Below are 25,513 nucleotides of genomic sequence, written 5' to 3'. Positions count from 1 at the left end.
GCTTAAGAGGAAGTGCATTAATAGGATGGCACCTCCTCCCTAACAGAGAATATATAGAGAAAAGTCCATCGTATCTCATTGTTCAGGCACGGCCCATGTGTGCATCCATCCAATCAGCAACGCCCCATCACACATGCGTGGAGTGCGCCACTGTCACAAATAGAGACAGGCTAACAGCGCATGTGCACCCAATTCACAGTGTGCCCACGTATAGACAGACAAAGACACTGATCACTGTATAGTCATCATAAAAGGAAATTGGCCTTCCGTATATACCAGAAAAAAGTTAATGTATGATCGCCAATGCTTTTCATTTGATGAACTGCAGTATAAGGGTCTAATCATCACTTTAAGGGGCTCTCTGAGAATTGTTTTGAGCACCTTGAGGGGTGCAGTTTTTAGAATGGTGTCACTCTGTACCAGTCTGTCATTGTAAATTTGTTTACTGTAAATGATATCTATAACTCTGTACGTAACACCTTTCTCATGTACAGCACCATGGAATTAATGGTGCTATATAAATAATAATAATAATAAAAAAATAATAACTTTTGGTTATTTTCTGTCATGTAGGCCTTTCAAAGTCTCTTCAAATGTGATGTGGTCCCTAAAAAATTGATTTTGTAAATCAACAAGTCAAATGGCGCTCCTTCCCTTCCAAGCTCCCAAACAGTTTTCCTCCACATATGGGGTATTGGCGTGCATGAGAGAAATTGCACAATGATGAGTAACTGGTTTGTGCTTTTGGGTGGGCCTGTGGGCTGGTCTTTTCTTAGTTTTTCTGGCCTAGAGCATCAAGATCAGACCTGCCTACTGTCCTGCCCCAGAGCACAAGCATCTCATTAACTGAAAACTTCTAACACTGATTGCACAAGAACCACAAGACTGATTTCTTCCCATTTAATTTCTCTGTCCTCCGATGTGATCGCACATCAGAGGACAGAGAAATGGGGTCCCCAATCGCCCCCCGATACTCACCTGTCTCCCCCGGTGCTCCTCGCATCTTGTTCCGGCCAAAAAATGGCGGGCGCATGTGCAGTGCGCCCGCCGGCCAGCACCCGGAAGATCTTTGGGGTCTCGGCTGCCGGGGGTAGCTGAGACACCAAAGAACATGATCGGCGTCAGTTTTTACCTGTGTCCCCTCCTGGCCGCATGCGCAGTGCGCCCGCCATGATCTGCCGGTCGGCAGCTAGAGGAGTTGGGGCTAAATTTAGGGTTAGGGCTAAAGTTAGGGTTAGGGTTGGGGCTAAATTTAGGGTTGGGGCTAAAGTTAGGGTTAGGGTTGGGGCTAAAGTTAGGGCTAGATTTAGGGTTAGAGTTAGGGTTGGGGCTAAAGTTAGGGTTAGGGTTGGGGCTAAAGTTAGGGTTGGGGCTAAAGTTAGGGTTAGAGTTGGGGTTAGGGTTTGGATTAGGGTTGGCATTAGGGTTACGTTAGGGATTAGGGTTAGCGTTGAGATTAGGATTAGGGGTGTGTTGGATTTAGGGTTCTGATTAGGGTTATGGTTGCTTTGGGGTTAGGGTTGTGATTATCGTTAGGGGTGTGATTAGGATTATGGATCGGGTTGGGATTAGGGTTAGGGGTGTGTTGAGGTTAGGGTTGGAGTTAGAATTGGGGGATTTCCACTGTACATCAGGGGGTCTCTAAACGCCACAGCCAATTTTGCACTCAAAAGTCAAATGGTGCTCCCTCCCTTCTGAGCTCTGCCGTGCGCCCAAACAGTGGTTCACCCCCACATATGGGGCATCAGCGTACTCGGGATAAATTGGACAACAACTTTTGGGGTCCAATATCTCCTGTTACCCTTGTGAAAATAAAAACGTAAGGGCTAAAAAATCTTTTTTGTGGAAAAAAAAAATTATTTACACGACTCTGCATTATAAACTTCTGTGAAGCACTTGGGCATTCAACGTTCTCACCACACATCTAGATAAGTTCCTTGGGGGGTCTAGTTTCCAAAATGGGGTCAATTGTGGGGGGTTTCTACTGTTTAGGTACATCAGGGGCTCTGCAAACGCAACATAACGCCCGCAGACCATTCTATCAAAGTCTGCATTCCAAAACGGCGCTCCTTCCCTTCCGAGCTCTGCCATGCGCCCAAACAGTGGTTTACCCCCACATATGGGGTATCAGCGTACTCAGCATAAATTGCACAATACATTTTGGGGTCCAATTTCTCCTGTTACCCTTGTGAAAGTAACAATTTGGGGGTGAAAAGATAATTTTTGTGGAAAAAATGATTTTTTTTTTTCATGGCTCTACATTATAAACTTCTGTGAAGCAGTTGGGGGTTCTTAGTGCTCACCACACATCTAGATAAGCTCTTTGGGGGTCGTTTCCAAAATGGGGTCACTTGTGGGGGGTTTCTACTGTTTGGGTACATCAGGAGCTCTGCAAATGCAACATGACGCCCGCAGACCATCCCATCAAAGTCTGCATTCCAAGCGGCGCTCCTTCCCTTCTGAGCCCCAATGGGTGCCCAAACAGTGCCCCCCCCCCACATATGGGGTATCAGCGTACTCAGGACAAACTGGTCAACAGATTTTGGGGTCCAATGTCTCCTGTTGCCCTTGAGAAAATAAAAGATTGCAGGGTAAAAAAATAATTTTTGAGGAAAAAAAAGGATTTTTTATTTTCACGGCTCTACGTTATAAACTTCTGTGAAGCACCTGGGGGTTTAAAGTGCTCACCACACATCTAGTTAAGTTCCTTAAGGGGTCTAGTTTCCAAAATGGTGTCACTTGTGGGGGGTTTCCACTGTTTAGGCACATCAGGGGCTCTCCAAACGCGACATGGCGTCCGATCTTAATTCCAGCCAATTCTGCATTGATAAAGTAAAACGGCACTCCTTCTCTTCCAAGCTCTGCAGTGCGCCCAAACAGTGGTTTACCCCCACATATGGGGTATCAACGTACTCAGAAGAAATTGCACAACAACTTTTGTGGTCTAATTTCTCCTGTTACCCTTGTGAAAATAAGAATTTGTAGGCGAAAAGATCATTTTTGTGTAAACGCGATTTTTTATTTTCACGGCTCTACTTTATTAAACTTCTGTGAATCCCTTGGGGGCTCAAAGTGCTCACCACACATCTAGGTAAGTTCCTTAAGGGGTCTAGTTTCCAAAATGGTGTCACTTGTGGAGCGTTTCCACTGTTTTGGCACATCAGAGGCTCTCTAAACGTGACATGGCATCCGATCTCAATTCCAGCCAACTCTGCATTGAAAAAGTCAAACGGCGCTCCTTCTCTTCCAAGCTCTGCGGTGCGCCCAAACAGTTGTTTACCCCCACATATGGGGTATCGGCGTATTCAGGAGAAATTGCATAACAAAATGTATGGTTACATTTCTGTTTTTACACTTGTGAAAATAAAAAAAAAATGGTTCTGAAGTAAAAATGTTTGCAAAAAAAGTTAAATGTTCATTTTTTCCTTCCACATTGTTTCGCCATATTTCCGGTTTTTTTTCATAAATAAATCGCAAGTAATAACGAAGAAATGTTACCAATGACATGAAGTACAATATGTCACGAAAAAAAACAATCTCAGAATCAGCAGGATCTGTTAAAGCGTTCCAGAGTTATAACCTCATAAAGTGACAGTGGTCAGAATTGTAAAAATTGGCTTGGTCATTAAGTACCAAATTGGCTCTGTCACTAAGGGGTTAAAGTAAAATTTATGCAAATAAAGTAAAATGTTAATTTTTTCATCCTTCTATGCATAAATTCCTGTGAAGCACCTGAAGGGTTAAATTTTTTGAATGTGGTTTAGAGGACATTGAGGGGTGCAGTTTTTAGAATGGTGTCACTTTTAGGTATTTTCTGTCATAGGCCACTAGTCACTTCAAATGTGACGTGGTCCCTAAAAATTGGTTTTGTAAATTTTGTTGGAAAAATGAGAAATCGCTGGTCAACTTTTAACTCTTCTAACTTCCTAACAACAATTATGTCTCAAAAATTGTGCTGATGTAAAGTAGACATGTGGGAAATGTTATTTATTAACTGTCTTGTGTGACATAACTGATTTAAAAGCATACAAATTAAAAGGTTGAAAATTGCTAAATTTTCCAAATTGTTCATCAAATTTAAATTTTTTTCCACAAATAAACGCAAGTCATATTGAAAAATGTTACCACTCTCATGAAGTACAATACGTCACGAAGAAAAAAATCTCAGAATCAATTGCAATAAGCCATTTCTGCAGCTAGAATCCAGATGGACTTTTAATTTGATGTCCACTTCATCAGGTCTTATTGAGGAGTTACACTTTACCGATTTCTTGGGTTGATTATGTTTCAGTGTGGCTGCCCTTACTTTTTTTTTCTCTTCTATTTAGATTTATGCTAGTTCCTGCATCTTCCATCTGCTGCTGTGTAGGGTGACCTCTTCAATCAATCCAGGTCCACTGAATGGCTCAGCTCTGCATTTTACCGCAACAAAGTGTGTGTGTGTGTATATATATATATATATATATATATATATATATATATACACACACATATGTGGTTATTTAGGTTCTCTAGAAGTCCATTGCACCAATCAGGCCATGTGTAGACTTTTATATACATGTCCAGCAATCGGCATTCATATTTTACTTACCCATGTTCTTGGTCCGCCGCTCTTTAGCAGGGATTGACATTGGTTATTTCCGTACTGATTTCCCACTGTAGGCGAAAACAATCATTTGATGTGCCCTCCATATTCTGACCCTGTGCAGCTCATAGGTACTTTCGGTTCCCATTGGTGGATTTTCAGCCACATTGCACCTGTGCACATATGGACTGGAAACCATTTGCCGTTTTGTTACCTGAAATTGCGATTGTACCTGCGCTGACAGACCGCATATACCTGATACAGTGATGAATACACAATCAGTTGTCGCAATAGCGCCTGTACCAACTGTTAGAACACATACCCTTATTAAGGGACAGACACTTCCTTCTCCGCCGGCACACCACAACCACCGCTATTGTGTCATTCATTCATTCCACATATATTTATTCTCACTGCCTGTGGTTTCCCCACACTATCCCTGATGAAGCGGTGACACACATTGATACGCGTGGGGTCTCCACACTCATGGGCTATGCAGCTTAATATTTCCCTCATCTCTTGATTCCCATCATGTTTGACACCCCGTAGCATTGCAGGACTTTGATCCTTCTTCTGCTTTTCATGATCTGGCCGATGCATTTATTTCAACTCCATTTGCGCCCCTTTGACTTGTTTGGCTACTATAAATTCAGCTCCCTCATTTATCATTGGTCTGTATCTGCTCTAGGGTGGCTTTGAAGGTTATTGTCATTAGCGTGTTGTATTATGCAATGACCATTTCATTTATGTACCATTTTTCATTATTTGGCTTTTTACAATTGCTGGGATTTATTGCATATATACATTGTTTATTTATCTGTATACACTTGGGTGACCATGCGTTCACATTTGCAGTTAATTGTTTATGGTTCATAGGTACTTGCCTAACTCTCTTTATATAGCGATTCCTTGTGTATGGTTTTCACTGGTTTCATGACTTTGTACTGTATATCGTTTCATGTTAATAAAATGTTTCACATATTTCTGGTGTGTTCCTCACTAGTGTATTCCTTTTTTATGTCAGTTTCCTATGATACATTTTGTAGCACGCTGGCACATAGTAAAGAGTGTGCACCCGTTTCCTCATATTTCAGATAAGTTTAGTCACCTTCTTATAGTATTAAACTCTTTGCGCTAACGTAATATTTTCTCAATGTGTTCATGATGGTGATTGAAGCCAGAATTGGATGGCTGACTGTATTTCGGCAACTAAATGAATGTTGTCATGAATGAAGACCTTTATAGGAAAAACAATGCCACATTAACCTATATGTGGTTGTAATATAGTTTTACTTCCAATTAAATAATTGGTTAAAATCATGTGTATTAATGTTTATCTAATGTTTGAAAAATAAGAAAAAAAACATTCCAGAAAAGATCATTCATATTATAAAGCTGCAACGTTATCTTCCCATGTAGCATCACATTAGATTTATAGTTGTGAGATAAAGTGTTTGCCCCCTTCCTGATTTCCTATTTTGCATGCTTGTTACTTTTAAATATTTCAGATCACCAAAAAAATGTATGTATTAAACAAAGATAACACAAAATGCTGTATTTAACCCCTTAACGTCCAAAGACGGACATAGTCCATCATTGGACGCCTCCGCACCATCTGATCAGCTGACATGTGCCTGGAACAGCTGCGGGTAGAATCACGATTACATCACTTAAGGAATTTCTCTTCAGACCTTCTGGGGTCATCACAACATAGAACCATTCAGAGGACCATAAAACATTAAGGGTATGTGCACACGTTGCGGATTTTGCTGCGGCTCCACGTTTCTGCAGCTACGGGTCCGCAGCAGTTTCCCATGAGTTTACAGTTCAATGTACACCTATGGGAAAACGAAAACGCTGTGCACATGCTGCAGAAAAAAACGCGCGGGAACGCAGCGGTTTACAATCCGCAGCATGTCACCACTTTGTGCAGAATCGCGGCGATTCTGCACACATAGGAATGTATTGATCCGCTTACTTCCTGCATGGGGCTATGCCCACCATGCAGGAAGTAAGCGGATCATGTGCGGATGGTACCTGGGGTGGAGGAGAGGAGACTCTCCTCCAGGCCCTGGGAACCATATTTGTTTAAAAAAAAAAAAAAAAAAAAAGAATTAAAACAAAAAATAATGATATACTCACCTCTCAGTGCTGCACGCGGCCGTCCGGTTGCAGGGTTGCTATGCGAGCAGGACCTGCAATGACGTCGCGGTCACATGACTGTTATGTCACGAAGGTCCTTCTCACGTAGCATCTTTGGAACCAGACTGCCGCGTGCAGAGCCGAGGAGATCGGGACGTCGGAGGGTGAGTATAATCATTTTTTAATTATTTTTAACATTACTATTGATGCTGCATATGCAGCATCAATAGTAAAACAAGTGCAGGAGTAAACCCGCAGCAGAAACCGCAAGACAAATCGCGATAAATCTGCAGGGATAACCGCAGCGGTTTTGCCCTGCAGATTTATCAAATCTGCTGCGGGAGACCCCGCAGAGGACCCTCCCTATGTGTGCACATAGCCTAAGGCTTCCTCATCTATGAACTGTTCCAATATTTATGGCACACATATTAGTCAGTCACATAATGAGAATTCTGCTTCACGTCACTTGTCTTATCTATTGCCTTCTTTCGCTCTGTGCTGTGTTGTATACAAGTATGTGATTCTTCAGAACTTGCTTTAGTCTCCGCCTGATAACGACCAGTGTAGTCTCGATAGCTTGCAATTTGTTACCATCTTTTCAGTTAGCCATTAAAAGGTATCAACCACTGAGGACTCTCACGTCTTAATATCTGTGATGTGATCTCTTATTCCAGAGTAATCCACAATTTTCTTATATGTAAATGAGTAGTTCCAGAGAATGTGCCATACACTGATCTCAAGAGAATCTGCCTTCAGAGATAATTTTAAATAAAAGGAGACATTACCAATTTGAAACAAGTAACTAAGGCCTCTTTCACACTTCTGTCTTTGTAGTCCCGTCGAGATACGTAATTTTTTGAGAAAACATGATCCTGCAAAAAAATTTGCAAGATCCTGCATTTTCTCATAGATTTGTATTAGGCTACTTTCACACTTCCGTTTTTTTTAATCCGTCACAATGCGTCGGTGCGACGTATCGACGGATGCGTCAAAAATAATGAAAAACGGATGCAACACATCCAGTATTTTGACGGATCCGCTAGACGGTTCTGTCGAAAAACTGGATCCGTTGCGTCCGTTTTTACCATCCGTTTCATCCTTGTTTTGACGGATCCGTTTTCCATGCCTAAAAATGGGAGTCTCCCAAATGTGATTGGCTACTGGAAAATAGGGAAACCAATATATTGACTGGCTGGCAGGAGTCTTGCTGGCACATTTGGGGGTGATGCCCCAGGCCAGGTTTATATAGACTTGGGGCTTGTCTGGCCAATTGGCTTCAAATTCCTGATTCTGAGCATGCTCACTGTAAAAAAACGGATTCCAGTACTGGATTCAGTCATACGACGCGTCACGACTGATCCTGCGTCCATAGGCTTCCATTCTAGTAAACGACGTATGCCGCAAGATCCGTCGCGACACGTTTTCCCAACGCAGACAAGAAACGTTACATTGAACATTTTTTCCAGACGACGGTCCGCCAAAACACGACGGATCCGTCGCACGACGGATGCGACGTGTGGCGATCCGTCGCTAATACAAGTCTATGGTAAAAAAACGGATCCTGCGGGCACATTTGCAGGATCCGTTTTTTTCCCAAAACGATGCATTGCAACAGATCTGAAATGCGGAAGTGTGAAAGAGGCCATCGCGACGGATAGCCAGACGTTTCGTCCGTCGTGCACTGGATCCTGCGGAATTTGACTTGCCGTCTTTTCCAAAACACGTTCCATGAAATGTTTTTTGTCTGCAGTGGAAAAACGTTCCCCGACGCCTCCTGCGTCATACGTCGTTCCACAGAATGGGAGCCTATGGACACTGGATCCTGCGCACACTGTGAAATGCAGGAATCCAGTGACGGATGCAGTTTTTACTTCTGAGCATGCCTGGTTCAGCATATTCCAACCCGGGGAAATCTCTCTCTCGTCCCCTGAAATTTCTCCATTGAAATTCAGGCAACAACGTATGTAATGCATCCGTCAAAACACTGGATGCTTTACACACGTTTTTCACTATTTTCACGACGTCCGTCGCTATGTCACAACAACGCATTACAACGCCCGCCAGCAGACGGAAGTGTGAAAGAGGCCTTACACAGAACATACCGCTGTATAGACAGACAAAACATACCAGTATCCTTTTTCTTGTTACCAGATGCATTACTGTATGTACATGTTACAAACTGTTTAAAGGGAACCTGTCACCCCGAAAATAGCTGGTGAGGTAAGCTCACCGGCATCAGGGGCTTATCTACAGCATTCTGTAATGCTGTAGATAAGCCGCCGATGTTACCTGAAAGAGGAGAAAAAGACGTTAGATTATACTCACCCAGGGGCAGTCCCGCTGCGGTCCGTTCGGATGGGTGTCTCCGGTCCGCTCCGGCACCTCCCATCTTCATTCCAGGGCAGAGCAAAGGACTGCAGTGCGCAAGCGCCGGAAAGGTCAGAGAGGCCCGGCGCCTGCGCACTGCAGTACTTTGCTCTGCCCTCAGGGCAGACAAAGTACGCCTGCACCGGAGCCGCGGCGTAAAGACCCGAAGAGGACGTCATGGAATGAAGATGGGAGGCGCCGGAGCGGACAGGAGACACCCATCCGACCGGACCGCAGTGGGACCGCCCCTGGGTGAGTATAATCTAACGTCTTTTTCTCCTCTTTCAGGTAACATCGGGGGCTTATCTACAGCATTACAGAATGGTGTAGATAAGCCCCTGATGCCGGTGAGCTTACCTCACCAGCCATTTTGGGGGTGACAGGTTCCCTTTAATAATATAGGCATGGCACCAAGTAACAAAATCTTTAGTGCTGGCTGTTGTACAGTCTGGATTATCAATAATGTATACATTGACAATGTTTGTTAGCAACTTAAGAAAAAAATGAGTTATAAAGTTACAAGACTTTTTACTAAGTTTTTCATTACAACAGTGATCAGGACATTGTAAAATTAACCTAATTTCTTCTAGATTGTATTTTCACATTTTCATTCAATGTGAGTATACATAATAAAATCTAAAAATTGCAATTCGTTAAAAAAATGCAAATGCTATGTTTTTTTATTTCAAAAAGTCAAAGCTGCGACATAATCAGAACAAAGGAAACAATCATTTAAAGAAAAGTTTCTAATAGCAAATTACTTTAATACAGAAAACTGGTCAACTACTGCTGCAGGTCTCTGAATAAAGTCTACTATAAACTCAGCAATGTCACTCCTTATCTAGGAACTTTCCAATATTTATGGACACAACTGTTTATCACTCTCCCATAATGACAGCTCTGTGTTGTGTATAAATGTGATTCTTCAGAATTTCTTAGTCTTAGCCTGATGAAGAGATCTGCGTAGTCTCAAAAGCTTGCAATTTGTTACCATCTTTTCAGTAAGGCTGGTTTCACATTTGCGTTTGTGGCCGCAGCGTTTCTACCGCATATAAACGCATGCGTCGTGTATTCCTATATTTAACATTAAAAACGCATGCGGTTTTTTTTTGTTCGCGTTTTGCCGCGTTTGACGGCGCATTCGTCGTCTCGTCGTTTGCGGCTTGGCGCGGAAATGCAACATGTAGTAATTTCTAGAGGCGTCTATTTGCCGCCAGGAAACGCATGCGTTCGATTTCACAAGGATTGCAACAAAAAAACGCATTGCTGTCAATGTAAACGCATGCGTTTTTAAGCACATGCGTTTTGTTGCGTTTTTGAACGCATGCGTTTCAATTGAGAAAAACATGTCTAGACACTAATAAGCCACCCCCCACCATCAAGGTGATAAAGGGAGGGTGTGGACAGTTGCAGGTTACTTCTCACCAGACTCTGAAGCAGACGAGACACAAACAGGCTACATCTTGGAGGAAAACAAAACCCTGAACAATGTGAGTATATCCTAGCCAATGCCTTCATTTTCTATTTTCTGTCTCTACATGTCATAATTTCTGCCATTTCTTTCTTTCTACATGCATCAGAATTTCTTCTTCGGATTCTTCATCTGGTGAGGAGTTTCGGCCAGGACAGTCGGAAGTGGAGCATGTCAGTGAGGTGAGTATTTGCCTCGTCAGATTGGTAAGTATTCACTGTCACATCGACACATGTGACAATTTGATTTTTTTCTTTTTTTTTAGAGCTCTTCTACTGTGGCAGAGACAGGGCAGGAGCAGCGGAGTCAAGGTCCGGTGGAAAGACGGCAGCGGGTAAGTATACAAGGCTGACTGTCCTCAGTGTAATATTCTTGAATCTTCCTTTCTTTCCACTCGTATTTCTTTACTTTTTTCTTCTGGAATCCTTTTATATGTTGACTTTCCTATTCATGCCATTTCTCAGCATCTTTTTTCTTTCTTTTCCTTATGTTAATTGAGCAAACTTTAATGACTTTCTTTAATTTTTAGGTTTCACAACGGGAGGATGATCTGATATAGAATGACCTCCTTATCACCCTGGTTCAGGAGCGAGTCCCGTTGTGGGACACCCGGGATCCACTGCACTCGAACAACATCACGATCCGGCGGTTATGGAATGAGGTGGCCCAAGCGATGTGGGATGGCTGGGACAACGCCCCGACATGGGTCCGAACTGCATTTGGTAAGTATTGCACTGCAGTGTGAAGTAGCAGAGACCTTGTCCGTGCTCACTCGACTGTGTGTGATGAAAGAAACTCTCTGGAGTTTCACTCATCACACACAGTTGTGTGAGCACGGCCAAAAGTACTTTTTCTGACAATTTTTTTTTTTTAACAGTATCCAAATTCAAAACACGTTGGCGTTCGATGAAGGACCGCTTCAACAAGGACCTGCGTCAAGAGAGCCGTGTTCCCAGTAGTTCAGGAGCAAGGATCAGGCGCTACAAATACCATCGCGTTCTGTCATTTTTAAGACCGGTCCTTGCCCAGAGAACGTAAGTATTTATCACGTGCATTAGGTTGTATTGTATTGCCATAATCTGTATTTTTACATTCCACAGGATTTTGCGTCTGGTAAATTTTTGATACTAATTTTCTTTTTCCTTTTTTCACAGCACATACAGCACTACTGTTGGCCCAGGTTCTGGAGCGGTCCTTCATCCGACAGCCACGGACCCGTCCCAGCCATCCAGCAGCGCAGCAGCAAGTGGGCCTTCCACACTAACTGGAGACCAGGGAGTTGTTCCGTCCATCAGGTCTTCCCCTTTCGCAGTCCTCTTCCACTGCCCCCTTTTTTTTGGGCTCATCCCGGCAGAGGGCTTCGGACAGGTCACTCATGCCCAAGTTTTTGCACTTGAGCTCTGTTTTACACGACGCAATCAAGGCTTTGGGTGACCGAATGGATGTTTCACATAACCTCTTAAATGCACGTATCCATGAGGTCAGCAAAAGCCTTGATCAAGTGAAAGCCGACCTCCAGAGGCCAGCTCATCATTTTTTTTTATCAAATTGAGCAGGGCATGTCGGAACACCTTACTCCTGATCTCCAGATGAGTGTCACGCAGGCCTGCAATGCTGCTTATGTGCAGGCTATGCAGCAGTCGGTATTTCCAGCAGACAGTGGGGACATATCCACCTGTGCCTTCACTGTCACGATTGACCTCAATGTCGACCTCTGCTGCGTCCCACTGCACGGCCACCTCAATTCCTTCCACAGCTGGACACCACTACAGCACCACCACCATGCCGAGTGCAGTTGGACATCCCACCGCCACCACCACCATGACATCCGCTGCTCCTGCTTGGACCTCCTCCACTGACATCACGATGCAGCAGGACCCTGGCATGGCCTTCCGTACCGCCACCTCCACGATGCAGCAGGACCCTGGCATGGCCTTCCGTACCGCCGCCACCACGATGCAGCAGGACCCTGGCATGGCCTTCCGTACCGCCGCCACCACGATGCAGCAGGACCCTGGCATGGCCTTCCGTACCGCCGCCACCACGATGCAGCAGGACCCTGGCATGGCCTTCCGCTCTACAAGCGCTATGGACTCTGGCATGGCTGCACACTCTACGAGCACTATGGACTCTGGCACAGTGCAGCCGGACCCTGACAGGTCACCTGCCACCACACCACGCCATATGAGCCCACCAAGACCTCCCACAACCAGGCAAACCAAAAAGAAATTACAAAAAAAAACAAAAAAACAGAGGACTCTTAGCATTCCTCCCCCTTCACCTCCCAATGTGTCTGTAATGTCAGGTTTGTCTCACCCTTCCAGTGCGTCTCAAGCCTCTCATGTGTCAAGCCCCATCCCCGAACTTCCAGACCCTTCTAGTTTCATTGCCCCTTCTCCTGCCACCTCTGCGTCGTCCACGGTTAGCCAGGCCTCAGTGCTTCACACCCCCCGTTTACATCACTCTACCCCAAGCCGGCGCAGTAAATACATTTTTGGGTTGTTACAACATAAAAAGTTTGATTTGCCACAGTTATGTTTGGTTTATTGTGTCTTCCGCCGCCGGCAACATACACCGTGCGCCAGAAACTTCGCCACACACTTTTTGGGCCACATCATATCTCCAGTAGTTAAAAATAAAAAAGACTGCAGCTTTGTGTGTCTTTAGTATACATATATGAGGTGGGCCAAATATTACATGTATCTCCATAATCTCTTTTTGTCTGTGCCTAGTGTGGCAGTCTGAAGAGAAAATGGTGGAAATACAGTGCAGACCTCTACTGAACAGGTCAGGTGTCAAAAAACTCATTCGTTATGACACCTGACCTGTTGAGTAGAGAACTGCCTTGTATAACCACCATTTTCTTTTCTTCATACATAATCTATTACACACAACTTGAGGGACAATGGTGGTCACACACTACATATCTATGCTCACCTGCACAGGTGTCAGAAATAGTGAATTCATGAGCCTGTATATGTTTATCATGAATTCATTATTTCTGACACCTGACTTGATGAGTATAGATAGAGTGACAGTGATTGTCTCTTCAGTTTGTGTCCAATGGATACAGGAGAAGAGAATCATGACGCAATGACGTCAACAAGCTTACCAATAAAGCAACATGGCTGCCATTACTAGTAGTATGTGGCTAGTGTTTTATATCAGTATTTGTAAGCCAAAACAAGGAGTGGAACAATTAGAGGTAAATTATGATATTAACATAACTAGCACCTCTGCTTTTATCACCCACTCCTGGTTTTGGATTACAAAAACTGATATTAAATACAGATCAAATACTGCCAGTTTTAGGACAGCCTTGGTTTGGAGAGGAAAAAGATAGGAGACATGGTCAACACAACCAAAACTAAAGTTTTTTAATGAGAAATATTATCATCATTGTAGAAAATTACTGGTACAGATCGAATTACAACAGGACCTTTACACAACATTGTCCTGCCATGACACACGTCCAATATCTGAATCGAAAAAGGCAGCAAATTGGTCCCGCATGTGACCAACGGCTGCAGTTGGCCGTAGCGGGTGATGCTGGAAATCGGGCAGTGGGTGTGCAACTGGTTCATCCAGTTCAATGTTGGGTTTCTCCTTAACCATTATATAATTGTGCAGAATCACACAGGCTTTGACCACCTCGTCGACTGTTTCCACTTTTAGATTTATGGCTGATGCAAGAATGCGCCATTTAGCGACCAGAATGCCAAAGGTACACTCTACAGTTCTTCGGGCCCTGGTCAGTCTGTAGTTAAAGATCCTTCTAGTGTGGTTCAAGTCCCGACTGGAATAGGGCTTCAGTAGGTTTTCACACATCTGAAAGGCCTCATCCCCAACCATAACAAATGGCATCGGTGGACCTTGAGTGTTGGGGAGAGGTTGTGGCGGGGGAAAATTGAAATTGTTGCCATACACATGGCGGCCCATATCCGAGTTCTTGAAAGTCTGGGAATCGTTGCCACGGCCAAAAGCTCCAATGTCCACGGCGATGAAGCGACAGTTCGCATCGGCTATTGCCATGAGCACAACAGAAAAATATTTTTTGGAATTGAAGTACTCCGATCCTGTTCAGGCTGGTTTGATAATGCGAATGTGCTTTCCATCCACCGCTCCTAAACAGTTGGGGAAGTCACACACACTCCAGAATTTTTCCGCAATTTCAAGCCACATGTCCAAGGTGGGTAGGGGTATAAACTCATTCCGGAGTACATTCCGGCAGGTGTCCACAACTATTCCGGACAGGGTGGATATTCCAAGCCGGTATTGGAAGTGGAGGGATGATAAACTCTCTCCGGTTGCCAGAAATCTGTAAGAAAAGAAGCAAACACAAAAAACATTACAATCTATTCTTTTTATGGTGTGGTTACGCTAAAGAAAGAAAGGAAAATACCCAAAAAAAACATGTCAGAAAACACTAAATTTGGACTGTCATTAGTTTAGATTTTGAACGTACCTTAATGTAACCAGCAGACGTTCCTCCGGTGGAATTGCTCTACGGAGCTGGGTGTCCTGTCGCCGTATGGCTCCTTGGACACGAGAAAGCAAATCCCGGAACGAGTCTTGCGACATCCTAGTGTATTCCTGGAATTTCTCCAGGTTGGCATTAAGCTCGGCATAGAGCGTGTGATAGGCTCCACGGCTCTCACGTAGTTCGACTATGGGGTGCCTCCAAAAACGCCTACGTTGTCTCCTTCTCCATCTTTTGCGATTTCTGTCTTGCTCCCAAGCAAAAGCACAGGCAAGAAACAGCTTGAAGCTGAAATCCAGGTTGAAATAAAAGCTCTCCATGCGAAGATCCATCATGACACAGGATACAGTAGCAAACTGTTAAGATTTCAGTAGCCCTAGGGTCTATATATAGAGATTCCATAATACACGCCCTCTGTAGTCCTATTGGCGGTGTCTAGTTATCTTGATTTTCCTCTTGTGAAATTTCTCATCATGTGTACCAAAAACGCAAACGCAGGAAAAAACGCATATAAACGCGTACAAACGCGGCGTTTTTTTTAACCGAATGCGTCAACGCTTGCGTCTAAAAAAACGCCGCGTTTCTACTCGTTTTTTCCACCATTTACGGATGCATTTTAAAAACTGCGGATTTAAACGCTAATGTGAAACTAGCCTTGGCCATTAAAAGGTATCAGCCACTGAGGACTCTCAATTCTAAATATTTTTGTAATCAAGAGAAGGCAGACATGAGAATCTGTAATTCCTGTAGCTGCCAGCTGCTTGATGCCATCAGATAGCAGTGTTACTATCTGCTCAACTACATGCATTATGGTAAAACATTTCTGTACAATGCATATTCTAAAACGTAGTGAAATGTAAGGTTTCATGATATATTTAACAGTTAAGAAATGTCATTTTACTGATACACGAGCTAGCAGGTATAATGGCATTGTCCAGGAATATTTATGAATGAAAGTGTCTACAGAAAATGTTATAAAATAAATCACTTAAGTGTCAACTAGAGCCATGGCCTTGCAGCAATGGCATAATTTCATGTTAGTAACCATTCAGTCCAGTTATTGGCTGCATTGGTGAATTCATGGCATGTCCAGGAAAAGAAAACCAATCTAATCACTGATGCAGAGCTCCATTTCATACAATCAGTAGTGGCTGGATTTTTTTTTATATTTTCTGCAGGTACTTTGATGCATTACTCATGGAAAACCATCTCTGATTATCCCAAGTCTTTTTTTTTTTTCTTTTGAAAGAAACCTAATTAAAATATGGTAAGTGATCCTTGGTGTACACCAGTAACAGAAGATTGACCACCCTTAGATAAGACAACCTTAAGGCCCCGTCTCACATAGCGAGATCGCTAGCGAGATCGCTGCTGAGTCACAAGTTTTGTGACGCAACAGCGACCTCCATAGCGATCTCGCTATGTGTGACACGTACCAGCGATCAGGCCCCTGCTGCGAGATCGCTGGTCGTGTCGGAATGGCCTGGACCTTTTTTTGGTCGTTGAGGCCCCGCTGACATTGCTGAATCGGTGTGTGTGACACCGATCCAGCGATGTCTTCACTGGTAACCAGGGTAAACATCGGGTTACTAAGCGCAGGGCCGCGCTTAGTAACCCGATGTTTACCCTGGTTACCAGCGTAAATGTAAAAAAAAACAAACAATACATACTCGCCTTCTGATGTCCGTCAGGTCCCTTGCCGTCTGCTTCCTGCTCTCACTGACTCCCGGCCGTACAGTGAGAAGTGAGAGCACAGCAGTGACGTCACCGCTGCGCTCTGCTCTCAGTGTACGGCGGCTCAGTCAGAGCAGGAAGCAGACGCCAAGGGACCTGGACACCGAAAGGCGAGTATGTAGTGTTTGTTTTTTTTGGTAACCAGGGTAAACATCGGGTTACTAAGCGCGGCTCTGCGCTTAGTAACCCGATGTTTACCCTGGTTACCCGGGTGCTGCAGGGGGACTTCGGCATCGTTGAAGACAGTTTCAACGATGCCGAAGTCGTTCCCCTGATCGTTGGTCGCTGGAGAGAGCGGTCTGTGTGACAGCTCCCCAGCGACCACACAGCGACTTACCAACGATCACGGCCAGGTCATATCGCTGGTCGTGATCGTTGGTAAATCGCTTAGTGAGACGGGGCCTTAAGGCTGCGTTTCCAACAATGAGCTTTTGATGTTGCAGTATTTCTGCACCATTTCTTCATATAAAGTAAATTGAGTTACTTGCATTTTTTATTACATTTTTTTCCAAACATGCGTTTTGTGTTTTTTTTACATTGTGCTTTTTGTCTCGTTGGTATTTCCGGTTTTCAACAAAGCTGCTTCATTTTTGATACTTCCTTGTACTTCTCTTTCACAAAACGTTAGTCATGTAGGGATGAATTACATGCGTTTCCACTTTGGAAACCCATAAAAAAAAGTGAAATTTTTACCTACGGATTTTCCGTATCTAATGCAATCGTATAGAAAAAAAATCTGTACATAATAGCTCTTCTGGGTATGCAAAGTATTGACACGGATGCGGATTTGAACCACGCACCGCAGGTCAGTTTTGCTGAGTGAAAAAGAAGCTCAGTGGGCAGGAGGTTTCTATATATCCCTTCCACTTTGCTGGAACTGTAAGGCTGTGTGTGCACACGTTGCGTTTTTTCCTGTTTTTTCGTGATAAAAACACATTAAAAACGCATACATATGCATCCCATCAAGTAGAATGCATTCTGCAATTTTTGTACAAATGATGCATTTTTTCCCCGCAAAAAAACACATCGTGGTAAAAAAAACGCAGCATGTTCATTAATTTTGCGGATTTTTTGCATTTTTCCCGCTATTTAATGCATTGGGAAGCTCCGGAAAAAAAAGCAAAAAAAAAACGCATCAAAAACGTAAAAAAAACGCATGCAGATTTCTTGCAGAAAATGTCCAGTTTTCTTCAGGAATTTTCTGCAAGAAAGCATATACCCTAAGATTCTGCGTTTTTTTCATGCAGCAAAAATATGAATTGTCAAAAACTCACTGGGAGCATACAACCTAAATGGGTATTTAAATCACACACATTTATAGCAATATCCCCAGGATAAGTAACAAAGGTCTTGTACATAGAACAGAAGGGAAAGTTTTTTGAGATCTGCAAAGGTTTCTATGATTTTAATGTCATGAATAATACTGCATGAGGAGCTATTCTTGTAACCAAGAGAAAGACTCCCCAATAAGACTGCCAAAAGTGGATATCAGAATGGTATTTCCACCCTACACATTTATAGCATATCCTCAGGACAAATCACTGAAGGGTACAAGCAGCATTCTTTCTGTAAATCTCAGATTTCAATAAATAGCTGCACAGCCACCTGTTAAATTCAATGTTTAGGGTAGAAAATAACTAGTAAGTAGTGAGGGAGTATACATTGTTGTAGGACGTTTTGTTTGGTCATATTTCGTTACACCTTGCAAGCTACATTTCCATTTTCATATTATCACAATAGGGATAGCTGCACATCAAAGTTTGTAAAGTGTTTGCACCAAGTTATAAAGTTATCACCTATGCACAAGATAGCTGATTACTTGCAGATTGCTGGTGGCCTCATTGGTGTTCTCAGCCATCTTGGGCAATCCCATAAACAACGAACAGAGTGGTGATGCATAGGCATAACAACTGCTTCACTCAGGGTCTTGCAGAATCTTGTTCTCAGGTTCGGTGGAGGTTCCAACAGTGGACAAGACAGTGGGTAGGTTAAAACTTTTAATCTAGGTAAAAACTAGCATTGGAGATTATAGCTTTTATTGCCAAAATACTTTCTACATATCCATAAGCCTAATACATACAAATGTTACGATGCGTTGTACCCCGCTGCGTTTCCACGCGTTTTTTTCCGCAGCATGTGCACTGCGGATTTTGTTTTCCATAGGTTTACATGGTACTGAACAACGCATGGAAAATAGCTGCAGATCCGCAGCGTCCAATCCACTGCAGATCCGCAGCAAAATCCGCAACGTGTGCACATAGCCTGGTTCTTTACTGTTTTACAATATCTACTATTGTAAATATTACAATAAGTGTCTATTGACATATGGCAAACTTGATGGCAGTATTTTCTGCCACTGACCCATTCATCTTAAAATGGTTATGCAGACAACACCCACATTAAAATTCATATAACTGATTTTCAATCTGGCATGTATGAGTATAAACTTAGCCTGCCTTCACAAGTTTTTTTTTTTCAGCCAAACATTAGTGGAAACAAAGTAAAGTAAAAGTATAAAAGACAGGACTAAAATATATTTTTGTTTTCAAATGGTTTTCTTTTAAATGTACCAGAATTGAAAGGAGTGGTCAATTTGTATGTCTATATCTGCCAAATACTCACCACGATGCTATTAAAAACCAACAGGAAAAATTCATAAAAGAAGCTATGCAATACTTTACCATTGATGACCTATCCTTAGGATATGTCATCAATGTCTGATCGGTGAGGGTTCAACACCCAGCACGCCTGCCGAACCCAGCTGTTGGTGTCAGCGGCCACTGGCCGGAAGTACTCACTTGCGGAGCTGGCTGTCTTCTGATAGTGGCGATAGTGATGCAGGTTACTGCACATCTGCATCCTAGTGATTTGAGAAGGAGGAGAATGTGTAGTAACAAGCCTCGGCCACTTTCAGAAGATAACCAGCTCCACAGTGAGTATTTACTGTCGGCAGCCGCCACGAGCACCGATAACAGCTGATCGGCGGGGGTGTCAGACCCTGACTGTTCAGACATTGATCAGTCATCAATGCTAAAGTAGAGGACAAGCTCTTTAAGACTCATGCACTTTGACAACATGCTGAGATTTGCTGTGACCAGTTTCTATTCTTTACCAGAAACACACTACGATTGATGGATTTTCTAACTCACTCCTGCTGATGAGCCCAAGGTGCCACAAACAAACATAGCGGCTCGATTTTATAGGAAGCTCTACATAGTACTGCTGCTCCTTCCATTCAAGTGAATGATACTGAGCAGCGTTACCAGGCACAGTCACTTGTAAGTACAGTACTGTTGTGTAAATAATAAAGGAAAGACAATTTTCAAAAGTACCGCTGCCCTTTATTTGCTGGTCTTCTAAAGGTCTACACACCACCAATCAAACATTGAAGGCTTATTAATGTTTATGTCCAAAAGGAAAACTTAGGCCCCGATTAATCAAGACTGGTGATTTTCTCGTCAAACTTGATGAGGGGACATGGTGGCGTCAGATGCTCCCGATTCATGAAGAGATGAACTTTTCATGAATCTGAGATGTCTGATAAGTGACATGCTTCACGCCAGATATCTTATTCCAATCATGGGCTGGAGTGAGAATTCTGGCTTAGGGAGCACCACAGCTTGTCATGAATTAGACAAGCTGTGGCGTAACGCCCCCTCCATATCCCCATCCATTTTGGCAGAACTGGGAGAAACTAGTGTTTCAACATAAAAAGTTATAACATTTGTAAAGCAATTTAAGGGGAGAATTCTGGTGGAACTTTAATGAACCAGGGCCTGAAACTTTTGGGGAACGTAAATACAATTTATGTGCAATAGTCCTTAATAAGCAGAAAAAACCCCCTAAATTACATGTAAATAATAAATAGAAAAAGGTGTACCAAAGTAAATTATAGGTAGAACATAATTTTCTCTTTTTTTTAATTCAAATAGATCATTCCTCAGAAAAATATATGTTTGTAATCATTGCACTAGTCCTGAATTACAACAACTTCATCCTCTTCCTCCTCCTCCAGATCATCTTCCTCTTCATCCAGACATACTTCAACTTCAAAAGGCTCTTTACATTTGTAACAAAACCAGTCTATTATCTCCTTTCGACTTAAACCAGATTTTATTATAAGTGAATGTATGTCTTCCTCTTGTATACAATGGTGAGTTTCCCAGTATCTCTCTAGTATTTCATAGTTATTTTGGGGAGCAGACAGATTATGGTCCTGATAAAAATTATCTGAATTTGGAGAAGCTACCATTGTAGAAGTTGATTTTAATTTGCTATGTGCAGATTTTGGTGTCCCTGAAGGAGCTGCATATATATTAGCATGTATTTCTGGAACTTTTTGCATAGGTTTTCCTGAGCATGGTTCGGTTAACTGAATTACTGGGCTACCGGCCATAGAGTGTTCTGGTGATTTTAATATCACTTTACCTGCAGGCTGACTTTCCGTTTTCAGTGCTCCCAATTCAGGAGCCAATGTTACAACTCCAGCTTGTTCTCCAGAGTTATGTTCACTCAATCTTCCATTCTGATTTGCGTAACACTGTGGTTCATCCAACCATTTGGGGCGTTCGTTGGTACTTTCACGGAACCACCTCAGCTGTCCATGTCTAAGTGCATAACGTGTATCTCCAAACCACTGGATGATGTCTGCTCTTGGCAATCCAGTTATTTCCTCCAGTTGTTTGTAGTCTTCACGACGGGCCCATTGACACTGCAAAAAAAAGGATTTTAGTATTGCCAATTGTTCTTTGGTTTTCCGCTGTCGTCGTATAACTCGTGTGTAATAGTCTTCTCTGCAAAACCCTCCACTGTTCTCATTAGACCCATGAGCTTGCACTCCCTGCAAATCATAAATATGCCAAGATGAAGACAACATTTTACGGTCAGTGAGAGGAGAAAACCTAGATGAGTTAATTTCAGGCTCAGGCTTGACTTGGCTTATAAGTACCAGTTTTGGTTCAGGAGTTATGTCAGTAGCTGTTTTACAATGTATATAAGTGCCTGGTGAGACATTGCTTGAGCTTTCCTTCATTTGTTCATTCATCAGCTCTGGAGTCCTTTGTTCAGTTCTCTCAGGTGTATTATTTAATCTCCGTTTCTTAGTTTCTGGGGCCACATCACAAGAAGAGTGTGGAAGTATCGCTTTCACTGCATCACGCTTTGGTGAAGGAGCTGAAGAGTTTTCTAAATTCCTGAAACCAGATTTCTTGGCTACTGCAATCAAAGGCTTGAAATGTAACTGATCCTGATTGTAGACCAAACGTGAACGAGTCTCTTCAATTTCCTCCGAGGACCAGCTGATACCACAACGAATACGTTGTACCATAAACCAGGCTTTCACTTTTTCCATTTGTAGTCCATATCGTAAGCACAGCAAAGCAATTTCTGGCATTGTAGGATAAGGAAAGTAACTAAAAGTATGGATAAGCTGTGGATGATCATCCAACTCATTGGTAAGCTCTGCCTGTGTCCAAATCAACTGAAGGTCATCAGAAATAGGAGGCAAGCACACAAGTCCTGGAGTGTCTTCTGGGTACACACCAGAGGCATTGGTGGCTGTGGGAGACATGGTCAATTAGAAGGGTGTAATCATAAGGCAGTTTGTGATTTTCATTAGAACTGAATCTTGACCAATTTTCTTGCTCTTTGGATTTTCTACACAAGAAGAAAAAAAAGTATGTTAGAATGTTAAAAACAAAAGACCAGCAGACTTATATTTTCCAACCAATGTTAATGAAATCCTATTGATTACAAGTAACAATTATGTTACATTCATCTATTTGATAAGTTGTAGTTAATGCTTAGGATTTCATTACTCAAATCCAATAAACTAATAACAAATATGAATCTAGGCACTTAAGGCTATGTGCGCACATTGCGGATTTGTTGGTGTATAATTCTGCGTGGATTCTACCTCTCTTGGCAGAAAACGCACTTGAAATTCTGAGCGGATTTCATGCGGATTTGTAAGCTAAATAAAGATATATTATTAAAAAAAAAGTGATGTAATTTCCTTGTTCAACCTCTTCAGCCAGATACCCTCATTAATATTAAATAAAGACACACCCACAGAATTAAATAAAGACACACACAATTACACACACACACAGTCACCAGCCTATATAGGAGCATTAACATAATGAATCTACATATGCTGTAACAAAACAGCAACTGTTATTAAGCTATGTCCCCACAGTCAGTAATCGGTAGCCCTAATGAAGCATATGTCCGCTGTGTTCAAAGCGCTGCTGGCATTTGAACACAGGTGTTCACTGAACCGTGTGGAATCACCAAGCCCAATACATTGGACGAGTGATATTTATCTTGTGGAGATTCAGCGTCTCCGCAAGATAAATTGACATGCTGTGGTCTGTAAAGACGCACCGCATGTCCTTCTCCGCAGGGAAGCAGCGGGCGCCGACGCACTGTGGACATTGGATTTCTTGAAATCCCATCCACTATGCCTTAACATCTGGCCACTGCGGGTTGGATGCTGCAGATGTACGCAGCGTCCAACCCACAGTGTTTACTGACTGTGGGAATATACCCTCAGAAATCTGCGTGAAATGCAAAATCTGTTTATTTTTCAAAAAAATTTTTAAAAAAATTGCATGGGCTCCCACGTAATTTTCATAATCAGCAGAGGGAAAGCTGACGGCTGATGTTAATATTCTGGGAAGGAGCCAATAGCCATAAAGGTTCCTAGGCTATTAATATCAGCTAACGGATGTTTGCTTAGCCTTTACTGGCCAGTTTACAGGGGAACCCCAGAAAAAAATTGAAATGTGGTCCCATTATAAAATTGAACCAGCAAAGGCTATGTAGACAGCGGCGGGCTGATATTAATAGGCTGGGAAGGGGCCATGTATATTGGCACCTCCCCCCCCCCCCAGGCTAAAAACATCAGCTCTCCGCCTCCCCAGAAATGGTGCATCTTATAGATGCACCAATTCTGGCACTTAGCCTCGCTATTCCCACTTGCCCTGTAGCAGTGGTAAGTGGGGTAATATTTGTGGGGTTGTTGTCACCTTTGTATTGTCAGGTAACATCAAGCTCACGGCTTAGTAATGGAGAAGCATCTATAAGACGCCTATCCATTACTAATCATATAGTTATATGGTAAATAAAGGCACAGTCAGAATAAAGTCCTTTAATTGCAATAATCACACAGACTGCTTTATTAATCTTAATTTACCATACTTACTGCATCGCTTAAGCCCCGAATCACTGGATCTCCTGCAACAAAAATAAAATAATAAACCAACATAAATACTCTCTGTCCGACATAGACCATTTACCAAGTGTTCTGCGGCAATCTCTTTGTGTAGAACAGTCATATCGGGGGATGTGACCGCTCTACCCGGCCTCCGGTGATACACTGACAGAGGATAATCGCTCGCGCAGTGCATCACTGAGAGCACCGGAGTTCGTGCTCTCACTTACAGCACCATTGCGTGAGAATTTTTTCACGCAGCGGTACCGCAAGTGACAGTACAAACTCCGGTGAACTCTCACAGAGACACAGTGAAAAACTACTGGACGGATTACCTCCTGTCAGTGTATCACCTGCTGCAGGGTAGAGCGTGGGACACTCGTTATTAAAAGGACTATGACGGAAAGGTAAGTATATGTTGTTGGGGTTTTTTTTGCCGGAGACACAGACTTCAGGGATTAGGTGTTTGGTGAGTATGAATGTGTTTTTTTTTTTTTGTTTTACACTTGAACACAGTCGCCGGATGATGGGTAAATTCGGATCTCTGGTTGGAAGACGCCAATCAGGCATTCAGTGTTAACGGTGCACAGGATATAAGTACGGGCCCTTTAGCTCTGAAAAACTTGTTCAACGAGGTATACGGTGGGTATAAAGAACCACTTGAAATCATGGTGGGAGATTAGGACGCTAGAAAATTATTTAAAGAATCGGATTGTTCCTAGGGGATTGAGAATAAACATTGCCCCCTCTCAGAGAATTGCGTCCCCAGAATTGATGAATTTGTGGTTTAAAGAATCGATTGAGTCATCAATTAGATTCATGCAAATTCTACTAACAGAGGAGAAAAAAGTATTTGAGAAATCCACCACCGAGTTGAACAAATTGATAGAGCGTGTACTGAAATGTAAGACGGATCCTGATTTTAACAGGAGGGAGGGTCTGCTACAGACATCGGTAGAGAGATATCAGGCACTCCTTAAAGAAAGGAAACATTTACAATTTCAAAAGGGACCTGAAGGACTTTAAGGAGAACCAGGTCCTGAACTTCCAGGTAGAAAGACAGTCAGAGGCCTCCTCCTCCGATATCGATACATCTGATACGGAAAGGACAGAGTCAGCAGCCATTAGTACACAATTTTTTAGAGGTCATCAATCCAGACAGAGATGGCAGGGCGGAAAGGGGAGATCGGGAAAAAGGGGGAGAGGGGCCCACAGAAGTGGAATGGGCACCATGACCTCTTTCTTGACATCAAATACAGCTTCCGGTCTAGCATCCGGCACACCCTTGCCAACACCTGCCTCCTCTTCATCTTCCTCTTTTTTGGGGCAGGGTGCGAGAGCGGGCTACGATCTCAGAACCCGCTTCAATTAAGTAGGGGTCAGATTGTGAACCTGTCCTCGCACACGCTTACAAGGGATGAGTCTAGTGTACTCCAGAGAGGCCTCAACTTCGTTCCTACAAACCAATTTAATTGCTTTGAATGGGTCAAGGACCTTAACTTGTTCTGTAGGAAACTCAAA

General features: G+C 43.0%; 2 protein-coding genes across 6 annotated transcripts in view; one reads left to right on the top strand and one right to left on the bottom strand.

Annotated features, from left to right (window-relative positions):
• RNF212B (ring finger protein 212B) overlaps positions 1–5,566 on the top strand; it is a 471,927-nt gene extending 466,361 nt beyond the window's left edge. For all 3 annotated transcript variants that reach the window (XR_013224222.1, XM_077299403.1, XM_077299400.1), the window contains one exon: positions 4,329–5,566. The gene's annotated coding sequence lies outside the window, so the exon portion shown is untranslated. The remainder of the gene's footprint in view (positions 1–4,328) is intronic.
• Positions 5,567–20,098: 14,532 nt separating this feature from the next.
• HOMEZ (homeobox and leucine zipper encoding) overlaps positions 20,099–25,513 on the bottom strand; it is a 76,003-nt gene continuing 70,588 nt past the window's right edge. For 2 of the 3 annotated variants that reach the window (XM_077299390.1, XM_077299379.1), the window contains exon 2: positions 20,099–22,434. In XM_077299390.1, the coding sequence (XP_077155505.1) occupies positions 20,750–22,348 (1,599 nt within the window). In that variant the 5' untranslated portion in view covers positions 22,349–22,434 and the 3' untranslated portion in view covers positions 20,099–20,749. Of the gene's footprint in view, positions 22,435–23,983; positions 24,016–25,513 lie in introns of all 3 variants that reach the window. The other variant, XM_077299386.1, reaches the window with a different exon arrangement.

Source organism: Ranitomeya variabilis, chromosome 1 (assembly GCF_051348905.1).
Source record: "Ranitomeya variabilis isolate aRanVar5 chromosome 1, aRanVar5.hap1, whole genome shotgun sequence".
Classification (NCBI taxonomy): Eukaryota; Metazoa; Chordata; class Amphibia; order Anura; family Dendrobatidae; genus Ranitomeya; species Ranitomeya variabilis.
This window is presented reverse-complemented; position numbering and strand designations above follow the sequence as displayed.